This window comes from Rhamphochromis sp. 'chilingali', assembly GCF_963969265.1.
Source record: "Rhamphochromis sp. 'chilingali' genome assembly, chromosome: 6".
In the NCBI taxonomy this organism is placed as follows: domain Eukaryota; kingdom Metazoa; phylum Chordata; class Actinopteri; order Cichliformes; family Cichlidae; genus Rhamphochromis; species Rhamphochromis sp. 'chilingali'.
In genome coordinates, this window is record NC_137933.1 from 21,253,259 (window position 1) to 21,276,708 (window position 23,450).

A 23,450-nucleotide genomic window follows, 5' to 3' on the forward strand; every position below is an offset into this window, starting at 1 on the left:
CTTGAGACTCGGAGTGACTTGAGCGATCTTCGAGTGCTAATAGGAGGATGTACCGCGGCTGCAGTCGTTTGAGTTTTCTGGAAGTCTCGGTCTGCTGAGAAGCTGCAGGGAGCAGTTACTGTTTTGCTGCTTCCACCTTATTAAGGCTGTTACGCATTTCAGAACACAGCGACTCTAAATCAAAGTACAATAACTTATGGTATTTTAATCACACAAGCATGAGTAAATTCATACTCTCATTTCCAAAGACAGCTTAAAGCCACACAAACTTGGTAGGAGGGGGAAATTAAAGAATAACATGATGAGAAAACAATGTCCACAAACACTAGGAATACAAACAGATCATCACCAAGTTTAAGAGAAGTTTTACACTCAAATATTTATAAATTGTCCCACAAAATAAAACGGCATCAAATTAGTAAAATGTTTACGAGTCTTATGACACTTCAAGCTGCACGCACAACACTGTACATGCACACAACAGCACGCATTTATCATATATTTACTCCTATACTGATTACCTGACTTCAGTAGTATTAGAAAAATGAGAAAGGGGGACGTTATCACTCAAGGCTGGAGTTGTGCAGCATACAAGAGAGATTTTTTTTTAAATATAAAGCTGAATCTTGCATTAACAGGCTTTGTGTAAGTGTAGGAAATTACTTAAAGTGGTAAAAACTGTCCATCTTTGGTTTCCATATGTTAAAGACCTCACTGGAGATTCTCATGAATGCACAGAAAACGGTAAACCTGAGCGTCTCATTGCCAGTATGTCTGCATCCAGCTAGACCAACTAGAAGACAGACAGTCCTGTCCATCCTGACACACAATACTGCAGTCCATAGCCTCCACATGGCTCAGTGTTAATTAAAAAGCCTTCCTCAGTTGCCTGTGTGGCTGTGCCTCAGACCCTGCGATGAGGGGCTGCGGCTTGGGGCTGGTGGACATAGTGGGAGTGAGCGAAGGGAGAGGCGCAGTGCAATGTGTGTGATTGGGGAGGGGGGAGTAGATCTTTGAAAGCAGAGCCATGACAGCTGAGGGGGAAGCATGTGTGAGGCATGTTTGTTTTGCATTTACCCCCTGAGCGCAGCTGTGTGCACTGTCCTTTTCCCAGAACACCGGAACACAGCAGACGCCCTCACAGCTCGCCCTCCGTCCAACCCCTAGGCTAGAGCACAGGGGGCCCCATGTTCAGATTCGCAAGGATACCCTCTCACTTCTGGGATATGTCCTCTGTGCATGCACATGCCTCGCATTTGCACAGAGGAGTGAAACTGGAGGTGATTTGGACAACTTGAGGGCGATCTGCTCTGCTGACAGGTTGTAGCCCGCACCTCACCTCTCTTACCTACCTACCCAGGAGGAGAGGGAATGTGGTTTAGTTTAGGGAATTAGCAATGGTTGCTCTGCCTCGAGGTGGTACCACAAGGTATCGGGTTTGCTTTCTGAGACCATGAAACCCTTTGTTATGCTTCAGGCCTAAATCAAGCTTTGCAAACAAAGGAAGCCATGTATTACCTCATCTTGCTGCACTTGAAAAGCTCATTGGCTATTTCTGTCACTGCAAGATGCTGTTACCAGGGAAAAATGGAAGTTTGCTTTTTAAATATGCTTAAAAATTTGAATGATATCCCAGGCAAGGTATGAGGTATCTGGCTGGGTCAACCTCTATCTTACACTTCTTTTCGTGGGGGCAAAGGACACAGACACAGGGAATAGTGCTTAAGTCCTGATAGAAGTAAACTAGACGAAAGCAGAGGGAAGACATGGACCTGTCATGTTGGTATCTGACGGGGGAAAAAACGTTTATAAATATGGTCAAAAACGGATGAAGCTAGGACCAAAGTTTTGTAGCTTTAATCCTCGTCTCCATGTCACAACTTTGTGATGGACACAATTATCCTGCCTTGTTCTGCTGTAGAGAACTTTCAGCCAGTTTTAACCTCATTCCCATCAGTCACCTCGCTGTAGATGGCAGACTGATCATCGAAGCACCTGTGGATTTTGTGCCATTTAGTTTGTTTTATGCTACAGCGTCAAATAATTAAGGTGAACTGGATCCGAGAGAGAGACCCGAGCTTACTCAGTACTACAGAACCCAGCTGATGTACACACTTTAGTGGGGCATCAACCCAAACATATTTGGAGTTAAGCTGAGGACTCACACAGAATCAATTTGAGAGTTTTTGTTGTCCTAGGTCACGGCCCATTGCAACCGAGTGCAAAGGAGACCCTGATTTTACTTCAGCTTTAACACATTCTGGTCCAAATACACTTGAATCTTCATGTATGCACGAGGAACACAGGGCCAAAACCTTAAACAGAACCACAGAGGTCACTATGCATTAATCAGGGTGATGGAGTACTTTGAAAGATCTGATGATGGTAAAAAAAAGAAAAAAGAAGAGGAAGAGTAACAATGACATGTATGGCAGCGCTGCACTGAAAGCCAAATGCAGGCTTGTTAAAGTCCAGAAAAGGCTGCTGAATACTGACATCCATTCAGTGCTTAAGAGCGTCAACACACGGTGTTATCCCCAGTAGCCCGCTCTGTTTCAAAAGAGGCTTCTGCTGGTTCCTGTGTTATTTCTGGCAGTCTGGCTTGACTGGTAGGCACTTCTCTTTCTGAGACCTGTGAGACTAGAAATGCAAGGGGCACAGTTATGTCCACTTGGAGTCTTTCTCCTGAAAACAGAGCTGCATCTGTTTGGAGGCTGGCGCTCCCAGGCTCTTCAACCCTGAGAGCAGCAGGCCTGCTGTGCCCCTCTCGTACTCCCATACACCATTTCCTCCTCCTCTCTGGGCATCAGCAGGCTGGGTTAGTGCAGCAGGTGGATCTTTTACCCTTGGCCATACTCAAGAGAACCACTTTTCATCTGTTTTACTTTGTAATGTTAGAGGGAAGAGCCCTGTCTACGTTTTCAGTCACTGGAAAACATACCCAGATTTGGTTACTGTGACGCTTGTATTGATGGTCATCTCAGCACCGGCATGACTTAAGTTAATGCTGACAAAGAGTAAAATGTATGGAGGTTTTTTAAAGGGATTTTTTTCAGAATGCGTTTTAAACTAGCTGTGAAATCAAAACTTAAAATTAAATGACGCAAAAAAGGGAAAAAGGGGGACATTTTAAATAACAAGATCAGAATAAAAACAGCACCAAAACAAACATACCAAAAGCTCTGTACAAATAGAAATTGTGTCTGTGTTAGCAAATAAGTGCATGGATGTTTCTTTTCTTTTTTTTCTTCTTTTTTTTGGATTAATTGAACTTTTTTCTAGCATCTTTTTTTTAATATATATATATATATATTTGCCTATCTTCAGCACTACACTGCAACTCCTGTTATACAGCACACCTTCACCTTCTCACTGGGCTTCCACAGCACTCACTGCTGTGCCACCAAAAACATTTTGCCAAATCTTTATCTCTTTCTTTTTTTCCCCACATAATTTGATTGCAGCATTTTTGAAGGTAGCCACTGTTGCCTTGATTTTAGTGCCACCCCTTACTCCATTCTGTGATTGTTTAGACTTTTCAGGGGTCAACAAGGTCCCCCGTCATCCAGCATGTGTCAACACATCATGTGGCCCAAGATATGGCTGCACTGTGCTCTTTGGCTTTCATGCGCAAAGCGGCGATGCTGGAGGACTTGCGGTCGGGGTCCATGTTGAGATCGTAAGTGTTGATGCCTCCAGCCATGCCAGGAGATCCTCCAAACAGGCTGCCCATGTGAGCCTGCCCCACGTGACCTGCGGGACTCGGTACTCCCAGAAAATCAGACACCCCGCTGGCAGAGTGGGGGTGAGGTGTCATGCACGGAGTCACTGTGTCGCAGGGCACAACGCAGCCCGGCACAGGAGACGCAGCGCTGCTGCCGCCGATCCAGGAAGGGTTCTGGATCTGGAATATTGTTGGAAAATCAACATGAGTGAGGCAGTCACACACCTCATTATTTTGAATGCACGCTCAAAGAAAGCAAAGACTACATTGGCTGTTTAACCCACGAACACTTGTGTATACAATAGATTAGTGCAGGTGTATTTTTCATTTATCTGGCTCTCCTTATCTTTAAGTGCCAATTCCTGTAACCCAGCACAGTCCAATCTAAAGCCTTACATGCTTAAGGGATTTTGTAATTAGGGTACATATATTAGTTATTTGTGTCCTTGTTGAGGGTTAATGTTGGTAAACTGTGAACCTCCTGAAAAAATTAGACAAAAAACAGCATAGCATGTTAATCAGTACCCTACAGAGGTGCTTTCGTACAAAATGTGCTACATACTTTGCCCTTTTTCTTCTTAAAAATAATCTTACTATGAAGGAAAAAAGCCAAGTTTCTCAAAAATGTTCAACAACTCCTTGAAAAAGAGATTCTTTTTTTAACTGTTGCCACCTGCAGCAACTTTCCTGATGCAACGGAAGGCAATTAAAAGTTGATTTTATTGCAAGCGAATCATTCCCAGTCTGTAGCAGAAATTAGGATCATAGCAGTAAAGAAAAAAAAATCACCCCTGTCTACGTTTAGCTTTTGGTCGGGGGAGAGAGGTCTGAAAGAACACGTGTTAAAGAGCTCACACTGTACCTGAGCATAGTTTTCAGGACGAGTCAGGAGAGGCAGCTCGTAAGCTGTGGAGAAGTGTGTTCGGACCTGCTGCATCTGGCCAAAGCGTTCCCTCTTTCGCCATTTCGCTCTCCTGTTCTGGAACCACACCTGCAGAGAAAGGAAAAGGTCCAAATATCACAAAAACCGCCAGCAACACTTGAGGTTTTCTTTACTTTCATCCAGGACAGAGTGTGCAGTCAGAGGAGCCTGAACTCTTAACAGCAGCTTTCCCCTCAAATCTAAAGGAAATACTTTTCTATAGATACAAATCTAAGTTTCCATTTCAAATGGGAAAACGACCCTTATGTGGGTAGACTGCCAATGGCTGAAAGTATTATTTGAAGCATATCAAAAATTCAAACTTAGGTGTAAACTTGCAGCAGAAAGGAATTATTATTTTTAGTTTTAATTGTAATAATAATGAACACAATCCTATAGATGATAAAGACAACAATGACGATAAAACATGTAAACAATGTGCTGCTGCCTTCACAGAGCTCCGTCTCACCTTAGTGCTTATATGCTGACCGCCAAAAACAGACGTCTGAACCCGATGGCGTTGTTTATCGAGAGCATTAGTTTGTTTAAATTATCATCACTGTCTCTGGCACGCTTTAGAGGTCACCTGATTTCCTTTGCAACTCTCAGCTACCAGCCTGGACTGATTATATTTTAAATTCGGCACCAAAAAGTTACCTTCCGATGGGATTTCTCACATTTTGTGCCCAGATATTTTACTATAAATCTATGCAGGCAATAAAGGACATTGAAAGGTGAGATGGGATTATAAGTTGAGGTTTGTTTGCATTTTGCTTTTTAATTTCCTGAAGCCAAAACTCCTGGCTTTCTGACGCTGTCCCCTACTAAATTAAAGAAGCACACAGACCAAAGGGCATAATCCTTCTTTCCCTTATGTTTTAATGCATCCTCTTCTACACTGTCCAACTCAGGATGCTCAACTCCAGGCAAGCTCACGCTGGCTCTTTTGGACTAATATCGATAATTACACTCCAAAAATGTTTGTGTGCTACCTCTAAGGCCCAGTATAAGTGTCGCCAGCAGCTCGAACCTGCTCAGTCTTTGCTTCGTGCCAAGTCTGTTGGCTATTATACAGCGAGAACATATTTTTGCGTTGCACACGCTGCTTTGTGACAGTAATTGGTAAAGACCTTGACAGCTTAAGTAGCTGGTGGACTTTCAATGAGGCTTTATTTATGTTACTGCCCCAGAGAGAAAGAGCAGAGAAATACCAAACTGGCCCCGGCAGGAGAGCTGTATGGGGCTGAAAACACTTTGAAGTGAGAGACTGGCTCAGAGGATTGATAACCCGCCTCTGCTGTCACTCATGTCAGCTTCCAAGCCAAAGTAAGAAGAAATCCAAGGCTGAGCCTGGCTTCGGTTTTCCAACACTCTTAAGCGCCAATAATATCGCTGAAGCGCCTCTGAGCGGTGTTGTTGTTCATTAAATGTGAGTTTGTTCTCGTTTCTCCTCCTCCCACCACATAATGTCTTATTTCCTGTGTCAATTAAAGGTAAGATGAGGACAAGCAGTGGACACAAAACCCAAAGAAATGTAGAACTGAACTGGGAATGTAATGCATGCTGGAAAAGATTGCTGCAGCCTTGTTTTGTAATAGGCCATGATCAAAAGCAACACAGGATTTGCTAACACCATTAATATTATTTATATTAAAGGTATTAATAACTAACATTATATTTTCAGCTGCTGGTTTAACATGCAGTTAAACACAGCGTTACCTTTAATCATTTGCCTGAAATGTAAAAAGTGTAAAACATAATGATAAAGGTGGGTGACAGCTATAGCAGTCATACCTGCCAACTAAAGTTGACCCTCACTGCCCTCGTTGGATCTGGTTTAAAGTTTGGGTCTTTTTGTTTTTATTTTTTTTATTTTTTTACCAGGCAATGCTAAATCAAATTTCAAGCTATTATCTGAAAACTTGGACATAATAACTCGAGATTATATTTGAGTAATTTTCTCAGAAGTTAGTAAGAAAGATTTTTGAGATCATTAACTCACATTTCTTTTGAGTGGCAGAAACAAGCTTCCATATGAAGGTGAAGCTTTATCCTGTTTCATTTCTATGTTGTAAACACTTTTGTGTTTCCTATTCTGTACCTCCCGCTAACTCAAAGGCTAACAGTCTTGGCAGGGATACTGTTGCAAGACCTGTTAAGTCTTAATGTTGTTAGGTCCTATTTTTATTTTTAAGTAAAGGTAAAGTAAACAATACTTAGAGGTTTTTAACCTGTCGCCATAAGGAACGCAGCTCAAATCACAGTATTAGTGTAAACATGATTTCATTTTTTTTTTTTAAATGGCTTCATAGAAAAAATACATTTTTATCAGTGTTGTGAGTTAGAGATGGTGACTCCACACTAGATGCCATCTTGATTCTCAGAACCAACGATCCTATTGAAACCCTTGACCTTTGACCTTCCTATATTGTATATAAGAGCTGGGCTCACTCTCTTCCTTTGAAACCCCAAGACTGAAAAAGCAAACAACTCCGATCCCTGATGTTGTTTAACTGAAAGCCCCCTGTTTTCATGCAACGAACCTAAGTATGGACTCTCAGTGATTTTTGTCTTTTGTTTTTATAATTAAACAAAAGGTTTTTAAAAGCCGTCGTGGACTGTTTTTCTTTTATCAGCTGATCAACTTTTTTTTTCTTCCCATTTTGGTTTTTTCATTCCAGATGTTGAAATGATGAGCTGTGAGGGCTTTTTTGTGCGTGCGTGTGTGGAGCACAGAGCCCCGTTCTCTGACTGACAAGGCATCTCGTGTCTTTTATCTTTTTTAACTTGAGCGTTTAAGAAGACCACTGGGAGAGCCGAGGGCTGTAAAAAGCTGCATTCATCTGAAGCGGGCAGGTCCGTGATAGCGCGAGCTGCAGAACAGAGCCGAGCAGCATACCTTGAGCGACTCGGGGTTGAGTTATAACCCTTTGGCTGCGTGGACTTCCTGCGTTTCGCTGTGGAAATTTGCTGGCCACCACTCCATGTCGAAGATTGGTTTTAATCCAGCTCTTATCTCATCCCATGTATGACAGCCCCGCACATCAAAAACTATATCCATAATATTGTCTCCGTACATTGTTGGAAGACATCACATGCCTTCAAATAGATATGAATTCACATATAAATCTCCAGCTCACTAAAAGCCCACGGGAAAAGTTTCACACCTTACCCCCGGAGACAACAGCAGGGACACATTCTTGTCAGAAGAGGAACTTAATGAAAGAAAAACAGAGAAAATCCAGGGGCTTTTGTAGTCATACGCATACACCACACACAGACATGGCACAGAAACAGTGAAGGTTTCCTTCTCTGCCCATTAATGTTGGAATGTATCAAAGAAGTCATAACCGGGCCAGTGAGACACCTCAAGCCAGACAAACGCTGGCAAAGCTAAAATCAGAAATTCAGCAAATTAAACCGTTTAGGTGCAAATGCGATGGGGGGGGGGGGGGGGGGGGGGGGGGGGGGGGGGGGGGGGGGGAATAGAAACAGCGGCGTCAAAGGGGTCTCCTCATATGATGATGAAAGTCTGCGCTCCTAAAACTGCACATATGAGGCCCAGGCAGCTCAAACCTCAGCTACCCCCTGGGCCCCCCTGGCCTCTGTTAGCTCCCACTCCCCCACTCTCTCCCCTGACTCCCACATTACCAGATAAATCTCTCATGTTGTTCTGTGAGTGACGTTATCTGTGTCGAGCTGCAGATGCTCAAAGATCCATGAGGTTGTGATGTTCAGCTGTGGAAGAGCTTAGTTTTTCTTTTTACACCTCTGATTTAGAAGTTAACGTCTCTAAAGACACAAAACTGAACGACCACCCTAAATAAAGTTTTTTAATCAGCCTCAGTGTGTTATTATAAAGTGCAGTGTTTCCTTTTTTTCCAGCTCTATCTGCAGTTTGTTTAACCCATTTAGCTTCATGCGAAATTCCCCCTCAGCTGCTGCTGAGTGTGCTGCAGTACCTGCACGCGGGCTTCAGTCAGGTCCGTCCTGAGCGCGAGCTGCTCTCGAGCATAAACATCAGGATAGTGTGTCTTCTGGAAAACCTTCTCTAGTTCTTCCAGTTGGTAGCTCGTGAATGTCGTGCGGTTTCGCCTCTTTTTGCCTTTGTTGCTTTCGCCACCATCAGCCTTTTCCAGAGGGCTCGCTAAGTCAGTGCCTGGTGTCCTATCAGAGGCCGCCTTGACGCCCTGATCCTTCACAGCTAGGTATCTGGTGTCCATTCCAGGTGGGTCGGAGTCTGGGGCCAAGTCAGAATCTGCCAGACCAGAACTGTCTTTACCTAGTGAGTCAGGAAAAGGTTAAAAACTGTTAGGAGAGGTTTGTGTTTCTATAATTGTATCAGGACTGATATTTGTGAATGTCTGAAGTTCAGATTTTTTTTTAAACCCCAAATGCATGTAAAGAAAAGTCATTACATAACACTGCCCAAAAAGGATGTAACTTGACGATTAGACACACAATGTTTTATTGGAGAAGATATATTAGTTTAATAAAATAAATGTGTTTTTAACGGTGTTTGTCCAAATGCTATTATTCAGAATTTAAGGAAGCAATTCACACTTCACTGATTCAAATCACATGTGGAGGAGTTTGAACAAGATGAAAGTTTTTATTGCCCCGGCCTTTCTTCTGTTCCTCTTATTGGCACAAAGATTTGAAATGGTTTCTGGTTTTGCAACATTTTTGCTCTTGAAAAATGGAGTTTTAAGACCGCGTATTTCACACGCCCACGGCTACTGAAAGATAAATGCTATTATTTATCAGCGTGGCCTTATTTGGTTTTCTCAAATCGCCCTGTTCCCCTTAGAGCCATGCTGATATTAAACGTTTTCTGATCTGAGACCCTCTCAAAAAGTCAGATAGATATAATCTATTACAGCACTGGGCACTTGGGACAAACATTTTTCATTTTTTCAGCACCCTTTAAAAGTAAATAAATGAAAGAAATGACTGATCCTCTATCCTACTAAACGTCCCAGTCACATGGCTCCTGGCAGCGTGTTCATAAATGATGATTTATGCCTTCGATCGCTGTGATATTTCATGGGGTTTGATTGGGTGGAACAAAGGGATTTCTCGCTCTTTGTGAGGAAATTCTGCGACTTGTGAAATCCGCTGGTGTGCAGAGCCGAGAGTGCGCGTCAGTGTGTTTGTCTGTCTGAGTGTGTAATGGCTGGTCTTGATCACTGGCTGCTTACAGGCTCCAGTTGTAGTTCGTAGCTCATTCTGCGATGTGTTTGGGGGGGGGGGGTGAGAGCAGAAACTCAGGCTATAATTTGAGCCTGTCAGAAAATTGGATTTTTCTTTACAACTCTTTTTTTTTTACCTTCCTAAACCACCTCCAATCCAACACACACCCACACACAGACACACACAGAATACTTTATCCTCATATTAGTGGTATGTGTAACTGAAGTCTGTCATGTGGCTGCAAAGTCACCTGGCAGCAAAACTGTCAAAATGCAATAGCTGCAGAGCGGCTTCTTGCCATGCAAGCAAGATAGAGATCTTTGTGCTTTCTTTCTGTCTCAGTTACAAACACGCTCCCTCTTTCTTCATGGCTCAGCTGATCATAAATTTCAACAGCCATGTCTCTGAGTTGGCAGGACTTTTGGGGCCCCGCTGATCTAATCAATTGTGAACACATCTCTTGGTTAATAACTATTCCCGCCATGGGGGGGGGGGGGGGGGGGGGGGGGGGATTCGGATTGATCACCATGATTTAGAGTAGCCGTGCGGCACCGTCCTGCTTGTCGATTTTTTCTGAGGCAAAGTTATTTTCAGGAACGAGGACGTCTCCGCTCATCTGAGAATTTGCAAGGTTAGAAGTGGGAGGTGTGTGCGTTTGTGTGAGCTCCTGCTCAGCGCTCGGTCAGCAAAGAAGGCATCACACATGCACACACACACCCAGTGACCCCATCTCAGAGCCATTTTGGGTAATGCACTACAAGGTGAGCTGAAGGGACCCTGATTCCCTCCCCTCTCTCTTTCTCTACTCAATTCTGTCTTCTAACACATTTTTACGAGATAAGTTTGCGAGCATCTGTTTATTACTTTTGCTGCAGTTGTTTTCTTGACTGTCGAGTACAATGCTGGACTGTCAGTAGCTAATAGAGACCAAATTCATAGTTTACAATCCTTATCTTGTTTGCAGGGATATGAATAATAAAAACGAGCATATTTTTCCAATTAATACCAGGCAAAGCATTTGGCTTGGTACTAAAAAAAAAATACTGAGGCCTGTTCTGGACAGCAGAAGCTGTGTGGCTCTTATTTTATTTTATTCAGCCTTGCAAAGAAGAAGAAAACGGAAGAAAGTAAAAACCTGCCTTGCTGCACGGTTTGCAGCGTGCATCCGACCAGATGCGTTTTAGCTCTACGACGTTCAGAGAACAGAGAAATCTGGCCTCCCCTGATGGGCTCAGGAGCTGTGTTTTGGTGCAGACCGCTTGCTGGGGGTCCAGTGCTTCCAACATTGCCTCACTGTCCATGACTAACATACCCTGTTGAGCTTGAAGGGAGAAAATGTGTTTTCTCCTAGCATAAATACTATGCAGTTATTTAATCATATTTCCCTGGCCTGCACCCGCAGTCCCTGCAAAGCAAGAGCTGTCAGGCTGTTTGAAATCATGAGGCCTCTCACTGATCAAAGGCAATTGTTTATATCGCGTGACAATCTCCTGCTTGTTATCCATGCAATCTTCTTTAGCACTCCGGCACTGCCCAAGGTGAAGAGCAGTGGGCCCTCCTGCAGGGAATGCCATATGCAGAGAGAGCACAAGAAAGACTGGCTGCAAAGAGTGCTGTCAGGATCAAATCTCCTCTCAGAGAGGCAGGAAAGGAGCGACTGTGAAAAACATGTGCTCCATCAAAACCTCTATCACAGTGCTCATGACTTCAGCTGTTCTCTCACAGTTTTAGCTTAACCTGCACTTCTGCGCGCAGCGTCTCTAACTCACGTAGGCCAGAACAGTCCAGCAAATGCACGCACCAGAATTATTCTCTTTTAGATGAAAATGCCATGAAGATGTTTTTAGCCACGACCACAGAATATTCTATTTTCAATGCAGTGACTCTACCAGCCAGCATCTGTTCAAATTACTGTGCAGCTGCACAGTAATTTGAATCAGAATCAGAATCAGAAGTATTCTGATTCTGATTCTGATTCTGATTCTGATTCAAATTACTGTGCAGCTCTGTGCCGCGCGGACAGGGAACGGTCTGCACACATAAAATAAAACTCAGAAAATTCTTCCGAACGAGATCAGGAGGGATTTAGAAAATCACAGTTACACACTTGAATAAAAGCTCTGCTGCGTCTCACACACTTGCAATTTTGCAAGGCCATCGGGGCACAACAGACGCTCTTATGGGCTAGACGGGGACGTGGCGTGGGCTGCTTAATTCGAAGCTGAAAACGAGGGGCAGCATCAAAGTGTAAATTTAACAGGGCTGTAAAGTGACAGGGCACTTTTCCTGGCCTCTTTATTGACTGGGATGACTGGGGTCAGCGTGGTGTGTTAAGAGGAAACACAATAAATCATACACCCCACGAAGGCTGAGAGGGATTAACAACGTGTCATTCAAAGTGAAAAGGAAATATCTCAAAAAGTAGAGAAAGAAGAAAAAACACTAGCAGAGTATATTTGGATTACATTTGTGAAAGAGAAATTAAATTGGGGTCATTAGAAGAGCCTAGCCGTGCACGCTGGGCAGTCAAACGAAAGCCTTAAAGATTGATGTAAAATATGATGCTGTTTTCAGATGCTCTTTGTTTTACTCATCATCCGGTTTAACTCCATAACAGATCACAAATGCAGACCTAAGCAGACTGCTGCTAAAATGAAAGATTTGCAATATAATGTGTAAAATAAAGTGTTTTGTCATTATTTTATTACACAGACCCGAGACTTATTGTTTGTAATGAATTATTGTTTCATATTTGTACTTTTAGTTAAAGCTAAAGTATTTTTAATTGTTGCACAACAGTGAGACGATGTGTCGTATAATCAAATAGACTCAAATGAAACCTTTAAACAGAATGAGTACTTATTTACATATTCAGCAGTTTGAAAGCACATCAGCACTAAATGTAAGTTTCATGCAGCGTGCCAAGTACATCACTGATATCCTTTCTTAGCTCCGGGTTTGGTCTCAACCAACACATTTACTGTCCTCATTATATTCCTGCACTTTGTTTAGTGTCGAAAGCATTAAATATGTGGATCAGACAATTTACCGCTGTATGTTATAAGAGATCCTCTCCGTGTTGTTGTGTTGGTTTTTTTACATCATTTAAAAAAAGAAAGAAGAAGAAGAAGTCCAAAAACATCTTCAACCTCTGCTGAAGATGAAGCGATCATGGCCTTGTCTCTTTTGGAAGGATATTGCTGCACTTCGGTTTCTTTGCTGTAATATCAGGTGCTTACATACATACAAACATACAAAATGCACTTTTACACCACTGCTGTACACTGGGAAAACCTGATACTAAACAAAAGAAGCATGAACACATTTCTGTTTGTTCAGTGTTTGTAACCATGCAACAGGTAGCCATTAACCTCTCTGCAACAGAGCAATAAGCCATCTCAGCAGGCTGTGAAAAATTCAGACTGTGAAAAAAAATCCCATAAAGACAAAGGTTGATAAATCACCTCTCACGCAATCTCTGTCTTTCTCGCTCTCACCCCCCCCCTCTGCATCGCTCTCCCTGTCTCTCACCCACCAGCTCTCTTCCAAATGTTTCTCCCAGACTTTGGAACAAAACTGAATTTCCTCCATCTTATGTTTTTGTTGTGTGATCGAAACAGAACATTCCTTCCGAGTGCGAACAGCTTGCTCGTCTACATTTTTCTGTTTTGTTTTTTTCGTGGGAATGCACAGTACATAAAATGGAAAAAAAAAAAAAAACCCGTGTTGAAAACATGCGTGATGGCTTTTTTTTCCACTCAAGGTTTCAATAACTGCAAGTGAATTTGAGAACACAACGTGCAACCAGTTTCCACCAGCTAAACATCCAAAATGCTTCAGTCCTAACAAAGTGCTCTGCAGCAGCTCTGTTTGGAAATTAAAAACTCCCAAACTGCCTCGCCTCTTTGATTAGGAAATATTAATTACCCAGCAGCAGGAATACTACAAATACCACAACTGATCAGACCGACAAAAGACGCTGACACTGACAGAAAAACTGGGGAATCCTACTAAATCAATCACAAATCATAAGCTAAATTTTAACATTAAAAAAAGAACCACAGAGTTTCAATAATATGGTTTGTAGAATAAATAATAAATAAACTGAAGAAAAAAAATCTATTTTTGTGTGTATTTTAGTTGAACTTTATGTTTACATCATCATCAGAGTTTCAGAAAGTGCCCGGCCTTCAAAAAGCAGAAATCACAACAGAAGAACATCTTGAAAAGAAAAAAAAACCCAACAAGTTATTGATTTGGAAATTTGAACCGTTTGCCATAATTCACCTCGCTAAACAATAAGTGTACAAAAAATTTCAGAACCAATCTGGAGTCTTCTAGTTCTGCGTAAGCGGTCAGTTTACATGAAGCAGTGACAAAGAGACCAAAGGAAGTCCTGGTCCTCGTGAGCCTTTTTCTTTTGCCCTGCTGCTCTCACTCGGCCATGCAAACCGAGCCTAATGTAAATTACCCTGCCAAACTTTAAGCTAAATGGTAAAATGATCCTGAGTCCTTGTCACCTCCACTCATGTCACCGAGTTGCTGAAGTGTGCCTCAGTTGTCTGGGCTGCGTGGCTGGTTCCCATTATGCCCTGCTCGAACCAATCAGCACAGATTGCCATTACGAGTGGGTGAAATTGTTGCAGTGGGGCTAAAAATGGTTAAGGCATATAAAAAATGTAAAAAGGCTGAAGAGTACAGGGGCAAAACCTCACAAGGCAATGAAAGCATTATGTAAATGATGGTCCTACTGAAGATAATTTCCTTAACTGCCTGTGTAAGTTATGAAATATTAATACCTGCAGGGCAGTAGAGCAGTATTTAATTCTGGCTGTGCAAAGAAATCAGTTTAACAAACAGCAATTTTTTATAGCTTTCAACTGCAACAGCGGCATGTCTTTAGTGAATAATGTTACTGCCTACACCTAAAGAAAAAAAAGTATATGAGGCACAAATCTCCTCTAAGAAGGCCTGCAATCCTCCATGCAACAGCACAGAGGAGTGACAAATTACAGGAAAAAACTCAACTCCTGTACCCCTACAAGGAAGATATGTGGTGGGAGTTCTTAATGACCACCTTTACTCTCTAATAGAAGATAACCCTCACCCCACTCCAACTCATAAGGCACGAGGAGGTCACTGAGTGGTGATAAGGATGAAGCTCATCATATGGATGGCCTAAAGCCTATGATGGCAGATTCTGGATTGGCACTCTCCACCATCAGAACTCAAAATGAGGTAAACATCTTCTTTCATCCCTCCAGTGCGACATTTCACATATTTCAGATTACTAATAACTTTCTTCTTTTCCTTTAAATTGTCAACCATCTGCACTTTGTCATGCTGGGGTAGTTAACCATGCAGCGTGTAAAGCTCGAGTCCAATTCTAAATGTTGCAAAGAGCTCTGTTTTGACACCAGAGCGTTTCGGATGGGGGGGGGGGGCTCAAATGGATTTTCTCTGCTGTGCGCTTGCAGGGGAGCTCCCGCTCCTCTCCAAACACATGAGGGCAGGAACGCCGAGCTAAAGGTCAGCACACTGAGACACTGAGAGAAGACATGGACACATCAAAAGAGGAAGAGGATCACAAAGACATGTAGGTGGTTGTTTTAAGACTACGAAGTGACCTACCGGGTCCCTAGACTTCTATTTTTTCACCATTTTTGAAAGTTTTTCATACAGTAGAGTTTGTGAATCGCATGCATATTTTTCTGGTTGTGGTGGTGACAAGATTTCTTTATAAAAAGAAAACGTGCATTATCTGTGATGGAAAATAATTACCAATTCTCAAGGTCCCTTATTTTTAGTGTTTCAAGTTTCTGCAGCTTGTTTAACCTGTTGGAAAACCATACACCACTGAAATTGCAAATATTATAATATTTTGCCTGTAAAATCATATACATTATGCTGTGAAACAAATGACCTACAAAAATCCAGTAGTCCAGAAACACTCATTAATCTCCATATGGAATATTTTCCCCAGTATATTAAATTTTGAGGGATTCTTTTAAAATAATACTTAATTAATTCTTTATTTTTTTTAAGGAATGTGAACCCATAACTTTGGCTCTTTTTATAGATATTTTAATACAATTAAATCTGACATGTAGCCTGACTGTTGCTTTAAATCAGCCTTCAAACAGTATTTTTAACCACACACTGCTCTTTCAGCGCTCTCTCTCATATTCTTCTCCCAGTCTATCAGTCGGTCTCAGGCTGTCAGCCCTCAGCCTGAGCTGAAAGCTCTCTTCGGGCTCCAAGAGCTGCCTTGTTGATTTGCTGTAACAATATGATTGGCAGTGTGCTGAGTATAAACAACATAGCCGTGTTTGCAGTTCCTCTAATGTAAGTAAATGTTTATTAGACGGTTACGCAGCTCTGTGTCTCAATTATGGCTGGCCTGCGCTTCAGACAGCTCGGAGACCAGTCATCACATCACCTTTGACTGAAGGGATCAAGCCGCAAATTATAACAACACAGCAAATCTCTGACAATTTGAGTTAGTGTGTAAAATACAGGTTTGATAAAAGAAATGAGCCAGGAAGTAAAACAGTCCAGCATTTTCCAATAAAAACATCAGGGATCGTTTATAAATTCTTCCCTTGGCTCGCGAGTTCGGCATTTTTTACTGCTGTGTTCAATTTATGTCGAGTCAGTGAGCGCTGCAGAAATCAGTGAAAAACCTGCAGCCACTGATAAGCACAGGGAGCCACCACCCACAGCACCACCCAGACTCACACAGTTTTCCTCCAGTATTTTAGGAATTATGCGTTTAAACTGGGAATTAGATTTTATTTCTACAACTGTAACGCCGATTTAAAAAACAACACAGGAGATCTGCAAATATCAAGCAGGATGTCACGTGTTTCCAAACTGGAGATTTAAAGGAGGATTGGCTCTCTGAGGGTCAAGCCTGAGCTGAGAAATAAAAGCAAACAGAGAAGGTTGACATCTGAGTCGTATTAATGCCCGAGCACTGATAGCGTGGATATGGATTTTGTTTTCTTGCTTTCTTCACTGTGCATTTGGACAGTATTGAGTCGCAGAAAGAAGCAGAATCCACGAGAACCTGAAAACCTGACAGAGGTTTTTCACTTCCAGTTTTAAAAACTGGAAGTGAAATGATAAAGCACCAAAGAAAAGTGAAACTGAAAAGCTGGTATAAAATTTTATGTCATTAGAAAAAAAAATTCTTTATGGGTATCTGCAGCAAATATGATATCAAGATTCCTCTTTAAGCCTTTAATTTAAAAACAAAACAAAACACAATAATCGGGTTTTTTTGTATTTATATAAATAAGTTTATCATAAAAATGATTTTGGTTCTTTAGTAGTTCATAGCTCTTACTGAAGAAAAAAAGTGTAGTTTAAGTATCGGTCTAATGACTGCGGCTCACAACATTACATAAAACATTTTATTTCGATTTTTATTCTAGATCCATCAGATCTACGCCAAAGTTAACGAATAATAACAAGCTTAAGAGCCATTTTAAAGGAGCAGAATGCCTTTTTGAAAAGACTGTTCTATGTTGTTGACATTGTGAAGCTATAAAGAGGCCGACATCCGGAAACTGTCAAAACATCCCTAAACCCCATCGAATTAAAAAAAAAAAGATAAACAGACTGTGTTTGTGGACGATCGTGGTGGGATGACTTCATGCGTAAAGGCGACACAACAGAGGCCTCCCATCAAACAATTATTGTTCCTTGAATTTATTTTATTGTTTGCTTTATTAATTTTCTGCAACGTTAGCTCGCTTTTTTGGTTATTTTTTTTTATTCTATTATTTATTACAGTATTTCATTTATTACGTTTAAGCACAGATGTCCACTGAGCTATAGATATAGAAAGCGCGAGAACGAAACTCAGTCCAGATAATATATATTTCATTCAGAGAGATAGAAATATATTTAATTTCACACACACACACACACACACACACACACACACACACACACACACACACACACACATATATATATATATATATATATATATATATATATATATATATATATATATATATATATATATATATATATATATATATATATATATATATATATATATTGTTAACCAAGAAATGACGTACCTGTTTTTGAACAACAGATAATACCAAAGGAAGTTCACCATATCGTCTTACGTTTAGTTCGCTGTAGGTTAAAGGCGTTTTATGCGCTGAGAAAATGCTGTTTAAAAGTGGCCGCCCACCTAACTAGGGTCAAAGTTTTATTCACACTCTCATCATTTACCAATTACAGCAGCGCCCCTTCGCAATTAAACTAATTGGATCCAATCAGGCGGTGCAATGAAATGAAAATATCATCAGTTTGGGGCTCACTATTTGTGCCATCTGAAAACCTGTTAATTCAATTGTCCGACTCAACTCCAATATTAAGGATTGTAGTGCAGATTATCGCATTAAATTCGCCCTAATTTAATTTTGATGGCCAAAGAGACAATTTGATAGTCGGGAAGATTATTGCTCTCCTTAACCGCGTTACGCACAGAACCGCTGCCACTTTGAGAGCCTGCATATGCTGCAGTTGGCACTTTTAATGCTTCTGAGTTTCACCTCTCTGCGGATGACAGAAAGTTAGAAAAAAAAACCGTTTTGGATAACTGGTTTGATTAATCAGAACACTCCTCCATTCACGCCGATCTGCGCTCTGCTTGTTCACTTGTGCATCCGTGCCATTGGTGATCAAATCTCCTAAACCCTTAATAGCTACCCGCGGAGTTTGTGGGAAGAAGCGGAGCAGTGAGTGACAGGTTCAAAGCAAGTGTGCCTAATCGAGAAATCAGACGTAAAACTAACGCCGCGCTGACTCCCTCCGGAGAAAACACCCTGATGCTGAGCGATCACGGTAGCTTTTATTTGCACAGCGTGCCCTTTGATACACAGGCCCTTTCAGTTTCTTCCCTTTAAACTGAAAACACAAGATTAAAACTCTGATCTGGTTTTTTTTTCTCATCTTAATTATTTCCCCACTCACCGTAGCAAGAGATGAGCGCTCCGTTGTGTCCCCTCTCCTGGTGCAGTTTGTCCTCCTCGGGGGGTGTTTTGCAAGAAGACCTCTGCATGAAGAGGTGGTATTTGCTGAAAGTGCCTTGCCCAGCTGCGGCGGCATCCAATGACTGGCACTCCTGTTGGAAGGGGCTCCTGGACTTTTCTCCGTAACCCTGACCTTTGTTGGGCAGGAAGGCAGCGGGGCTGTATTTGGTATCAGTAGCTGGGAATGTCCTAAAGTGGTCCGTCTGGTGATCCCTACCTTGCGCAGCAGAGGAGCTATAATATGAATCCATGGATGTCATATCGCTGTATGAAACGCAGGTCTCAGTGTTCATGCCTAAAAAAAAGAGTGAAAGGGAGAACAAGACCAAACTTTTCTCTCTCTCTCTCTGTCTCTCTCCCCCTCTCTCTTCCTATCTCTCCCTCTATTGGAAAGGGAAGCGCAGAAACCCCTTCCTCTCCTTCTACCTCATTCAGATGAAAATAGACACACACATATACATCCGCACGCACGCACGCATACATACATACATGCACGCGGAGACTGCAGCGCACACCAGACCGCAGCTGGGTTTGGTTATAAAACGATTCAGATCTTTTCCAGGAAGCACTGTCGTTGACCAAACACTCCACAACTCCCCTCAGGTTTGAGGAGAGTTACACAAACCCGTCTTCCCTTAGAGGATGGGACACAGATCTCCTGCCTTCGAGACCTCTCCCAAGTGATTATGTTGATGACATGAACGAGTTAGTGCGCTCATTTGGGTTTTTCTTTTTCTTAAAAAAAAAAGAAAAAGGAAAAGGAGTTTGCAAGAAGAGGGGCGTGGGGCTTAACACGTGACAATAAAGCAATTTGGATATGAATATATAGCCTGCGAGTGATGGCACCGGGGCGGAGAGGGGACAATTTTATCCTTCATTCGCAATGGTTCATCAAGGGCAAATCATCCATATTCAGCCGACAGGTCCAAGTATGTGGCTTCAGAATAACACGAGTATTGCTTTAAAAGATCTTTTTGTTTTCATCTCTGAACTATCAACTGAAACGGGTTTCGGAGTCACTTGCATCCTATTAATTTCAGCGAAAAAAACCCCAGTTTGATTTGTGGCGATAACTATTTTAGCTTTATTAGACTTTTACATTTCAGTTAAATACGATTATTATTATTACAGTCTTACTAAATAATACACCAGCATCCAGGTAGATTATGTGCACAAACCACCGAAAGATTTGAGTTATTACTGATACTAATTAATATATTTGTTTTGTCATGCTGACAGACAGCTTTAATAGCATGCCAGAAATACTTTTCCTCTGAATAAAAGAGTTCAAAATTCATTTTTCGAATTAGTTTCCTTATTGTTTTTTTTTTATGACATAGGAGATATAATTTTACGCCCAGAGAAAAGTTTGGGAGTAAAATAATATTTTTATGTAATTTGTCTTTTTATGTGTTCATACTGTGTATAAAATAAAAGCTTGAACATCTTACACAACGACCGTTCTTAAGGATTACTTAGAAGTGAGTATATTTCCGGTCTGCTTTAGCTAACCTTTCTATTAACCTGACCAGTATAAAAACATCCTGTTGGCTTATTGAGGTTTCCTACTTTAATCAACAGCTCAGTATTTGGAAGACCCTTATTATCATTTATAATTATTATTCGCAAATAATTAAGTACATAATGGCTTTTTACCTATAATCATGTGCAGTACAATTCAAGCCCTGCTGTATTTATGAATGAAATTTTTGTAGGCTATGAATTTGTCTCAGAGAAAAAAATATTTTTGATGATAATAAAAAAGTGATCATTTTACTCCAATTATATCACAGCTTCAAAATGAGTCTGTTATATTTGATTCAGGATATTTTGAATACTGATATTTTCCATTATCCATAGACACCCATGCCAAATGGAAATACATATATATATATATATATATATATATATATATATATATATATATGCGTGTGTGTGTGTGTGTGTGTGTGTTAGTTGCTCTTCCAGTGGAGTGCACATTTGTTTTGCATATACTCACAGAGCTTATGGGCAAGCAGCAGAAAGAAAGACGGATGAACTGCTCGCTTCACATTATATGCGGACACACACTGCATTCAAGGCACAAGTAAGCTCATACTGTCCCACACACATGGTGGACACATGCAAACACGCGTTTTATGTCCGAGGGAAGAAAAGAAAGCAAGCGAGTGAAAGACGAGCAGAAATCTGCTTCTTTGACTTGGTTGGATTTCAAATTAAATCCATGAGAATGAAAGGTGTCCATAGTTGCATGTCTGATGCAATGTTCATGCTCTGAAAACCTGGCTCACACTCTGCTGTAAACCGACTGTCCTCAGGGAAGAGATAAAGTGACTTTACAACAGTTTATGTTGCATCTTTTGCTGTCAAACAAATATCTAATTGCTTTGAACTCACTCCTCTTTTGCCAGAAGGACGATTTATGGCAGTGAACCAGAGTTCATGATCACTTAAACTAATCGTCAACCTGCTAGAACAGTATACTTCTGTCTGGGCTTTTTCTTAGCAGAGAACCTGACGATAACTGATGAGCTTGTGGCTTCTTGTGCACTGCATGTGACTCAAGAAAGTATCGATTAATTAATGAATCCTTTCAGAGATAAAAACTTGTATCCTAAGTGTCAGAATATTACCTAATGTGATGGCTGTAAATGAAGATGAAATGTAGCATAATTTATTATTCCTTTTGAATTTTCTTGGTGTGTTTAGAGGGTGCTTCATGCTTTGGCCACAAACATAATCTGGTCTCCTTTTATTCAGCGGACAAAAAACAGAAAAAGTATCCACAGTTTTACTAACTGATCTTACAAGAACCTTGGACACTCTTTGTTTTTTGCAGCCCAGGAAGGTCAGAGCGAGAGCGTGTGGGATTGTGGTCCTCACTACTAAAAAATTATTTACGTGTCAGTTTTCTGGCACCGTGAGTGGAAGCGTCCCCCTAACAGTAGGCCCACCTGCAGTGAATAATGGAGCATTAAAGCACACAACACACACACACACATACACAATGAATGCATTCATGGATCATATTTTACTTCCAAAAACTCGGCTTGCGTCTGTCTTTATAAAGTCCAGTATTTAGTCAAATTCCTTTAGAGAGAAGTGACGACTGATGACAGAAGTTTAACTAAGTAACTATAATGAGGTTCACATGGTTAGAGCCCCTTGATGAAAATTCATTTGACCAAATCCAATATAGTTTTAATTGCATGTTATTACAAGTACATTAACCAGCACCAGAAAGACGTGCAGTTTTGTATGAAGACTGACTTTTTCTATTCCATGATTTATAGCATTTTTTCCTCTTACTTTAGCTTTAATTTCACACTTAACTTGGGGGGGAAATGGGGATTTATGACTGTAAAATTCATGTCTTGTGTTAATTTTGTGCACTTAGTGAATGCATTGCTCAAAACATATCTCAAATCAAGTAGCAGATGGAACTGAAAGGTTAAAGTTTAATTAGGACTGATACAAAGCCCAATATTCCACTCAGGAAGTGAAAATGTCAGCAGACAGTCGGCAGCTTCTTCATAAACATTTATTATAGCCGGATACTTTGAAACCACGAGTCTACTGACTCACAGCCGTGACTAATTTTTAAGGAAGCCCTGTGTAATTATGTTATATTTAATGAATTTTCTGCTTTCCCAGTGAAACATGAAGACATTGTCCTAATGGCACAATGAAAAAGGCTGTTGTCATAGTCAGTGACCTTGAAATGGCACTTTCAGCGAGTGCAGTTTTTTCAGACGCCTCATTCCACTAACCGGACTTACCAGATATCTGTGGATGTTGGGGTTAAAAATAAACTCCAGGACAAGGAAGAGACATGAGCCCACATCCTCACTGCACTAACAGCTTTAAACTTTAGCCTCTCCAGTTTGACTTTAGCCTGTGGCAAAGCAACTTGATTGAGGCCTTTGATGGGCATTAATACACCGTGGAGAGACGGCTTTGTCCGGGAATGGAAATGAACATAAAATGGAAAGCGGAACAGGAAGGAGAGAGGCCCACAAGAAGATCTTATTTAATTCACATAAAAGACAAATTCCGTGTTCCCAACAATCTGAGGATCATAACTCTCTCTCTCTCTCTGTGTATGTGTGTGTGTGTGTGCGTGTGTGTGCACAGCAGAAATATGCTGAGGATTTCTGAAGTCATAGCAGCTCGGCCTGCACCATTTTGAGCATGTTGCCTGTGACAATTTAAAAAGGTGCTCGAAATAACATTTTCGGTGGCGGTGGACAAATCAGAAGCCCATACCTGGCACGATGACGAGAGCCAGAGGCTAAATAACTGCAATTAGTCTTTGTGTAAAAATTACTTAAGCTCTACTCAACTGTTCATCTGTAATCAATCTGCCTGAGTAAGAGATTATTTGTGTCACATACATCACAATACTTCTGTAGTATATTTCTGTATATATTTTAATTATATACACTGACACTTCTTTCATTTTGTTATGCTTTGATCTGTATTCTTTGTTCTTGTTTGTTTGTTCCTCTATGCTTTAAATTAATTGTATTTTATCAAAACCATATGAAAAGTGCTT

The 23,450-nt window shown here is 41.2% G+C and overlaps 1 protein-coding gene and 1 long non-coding RNA gene across 3 annotated transcripts in view; one reads left to right on the plus strand and one right to left on the minus strand.

Moving 5' to 3' along the window:
• Nucleotides 1–185: 185 nt before the first annotated feature.
• Nucleotides 186–19,570, minus strand: alx4a (ALX homeobox 4a). The gene is made up of 4 exons (XM_080884696.1): nt 18,837–19,570; nt 8,609–8,928; nt 4,587–4,715; nt 186–3,904 (listed from the first exon to the last, which is right to left on the minus strand). Exons 1-4 carry the CDS (start codon nt 19,186–19,188, stop codon nt 3,584–3,586), a joined length of 1,122 nt encoding a protein of 373 aa, XP_080740822.1. The 5' UTR covers nt 19,189–19,570; the 3' UTR covers nt 186–3,583.
• Nucleotides 14,957–23,450, plus strand: part of LOC308398202 — a 27,514-nt gene continuing 19,020 nt past the window's right edge. For both annotated transcript variants that reach the window (XR_013971901.1, XR_013971902.1), the window contains exons 1-2: nt 14,957–15,077; nt 15,317–15,435. This is a non-coding gene — a long non-coding RNA (uncharacterized lncRNA). The remainder of the gene's footprint in view (nt 15,078–15,316; nt 15,436–23,450) is intronic.

Coding starts and splice junctions, on each gene's coding strand:
- alx4a (XM_080884696.1), bottom strand. CDS start 19,188: ATGAACACTGAGACCTGCGTTTCATACAGCGATATGACATCCATGGAT. Junction 8,929..18,836: donor AGCGCTCATCTCTTGCTACG/GTGAGTGGGGAA, acceptor CTGACTCACTAG/GTAAAGACAGTTCTGGTCTG. Junction 3,905..4,586: donor GTCCTGAAAACTATGCTCAG/GTACAGTGTGAG, acceptor ACAATATTCCAG/ATCCAGAACCCTTCCTGGAT.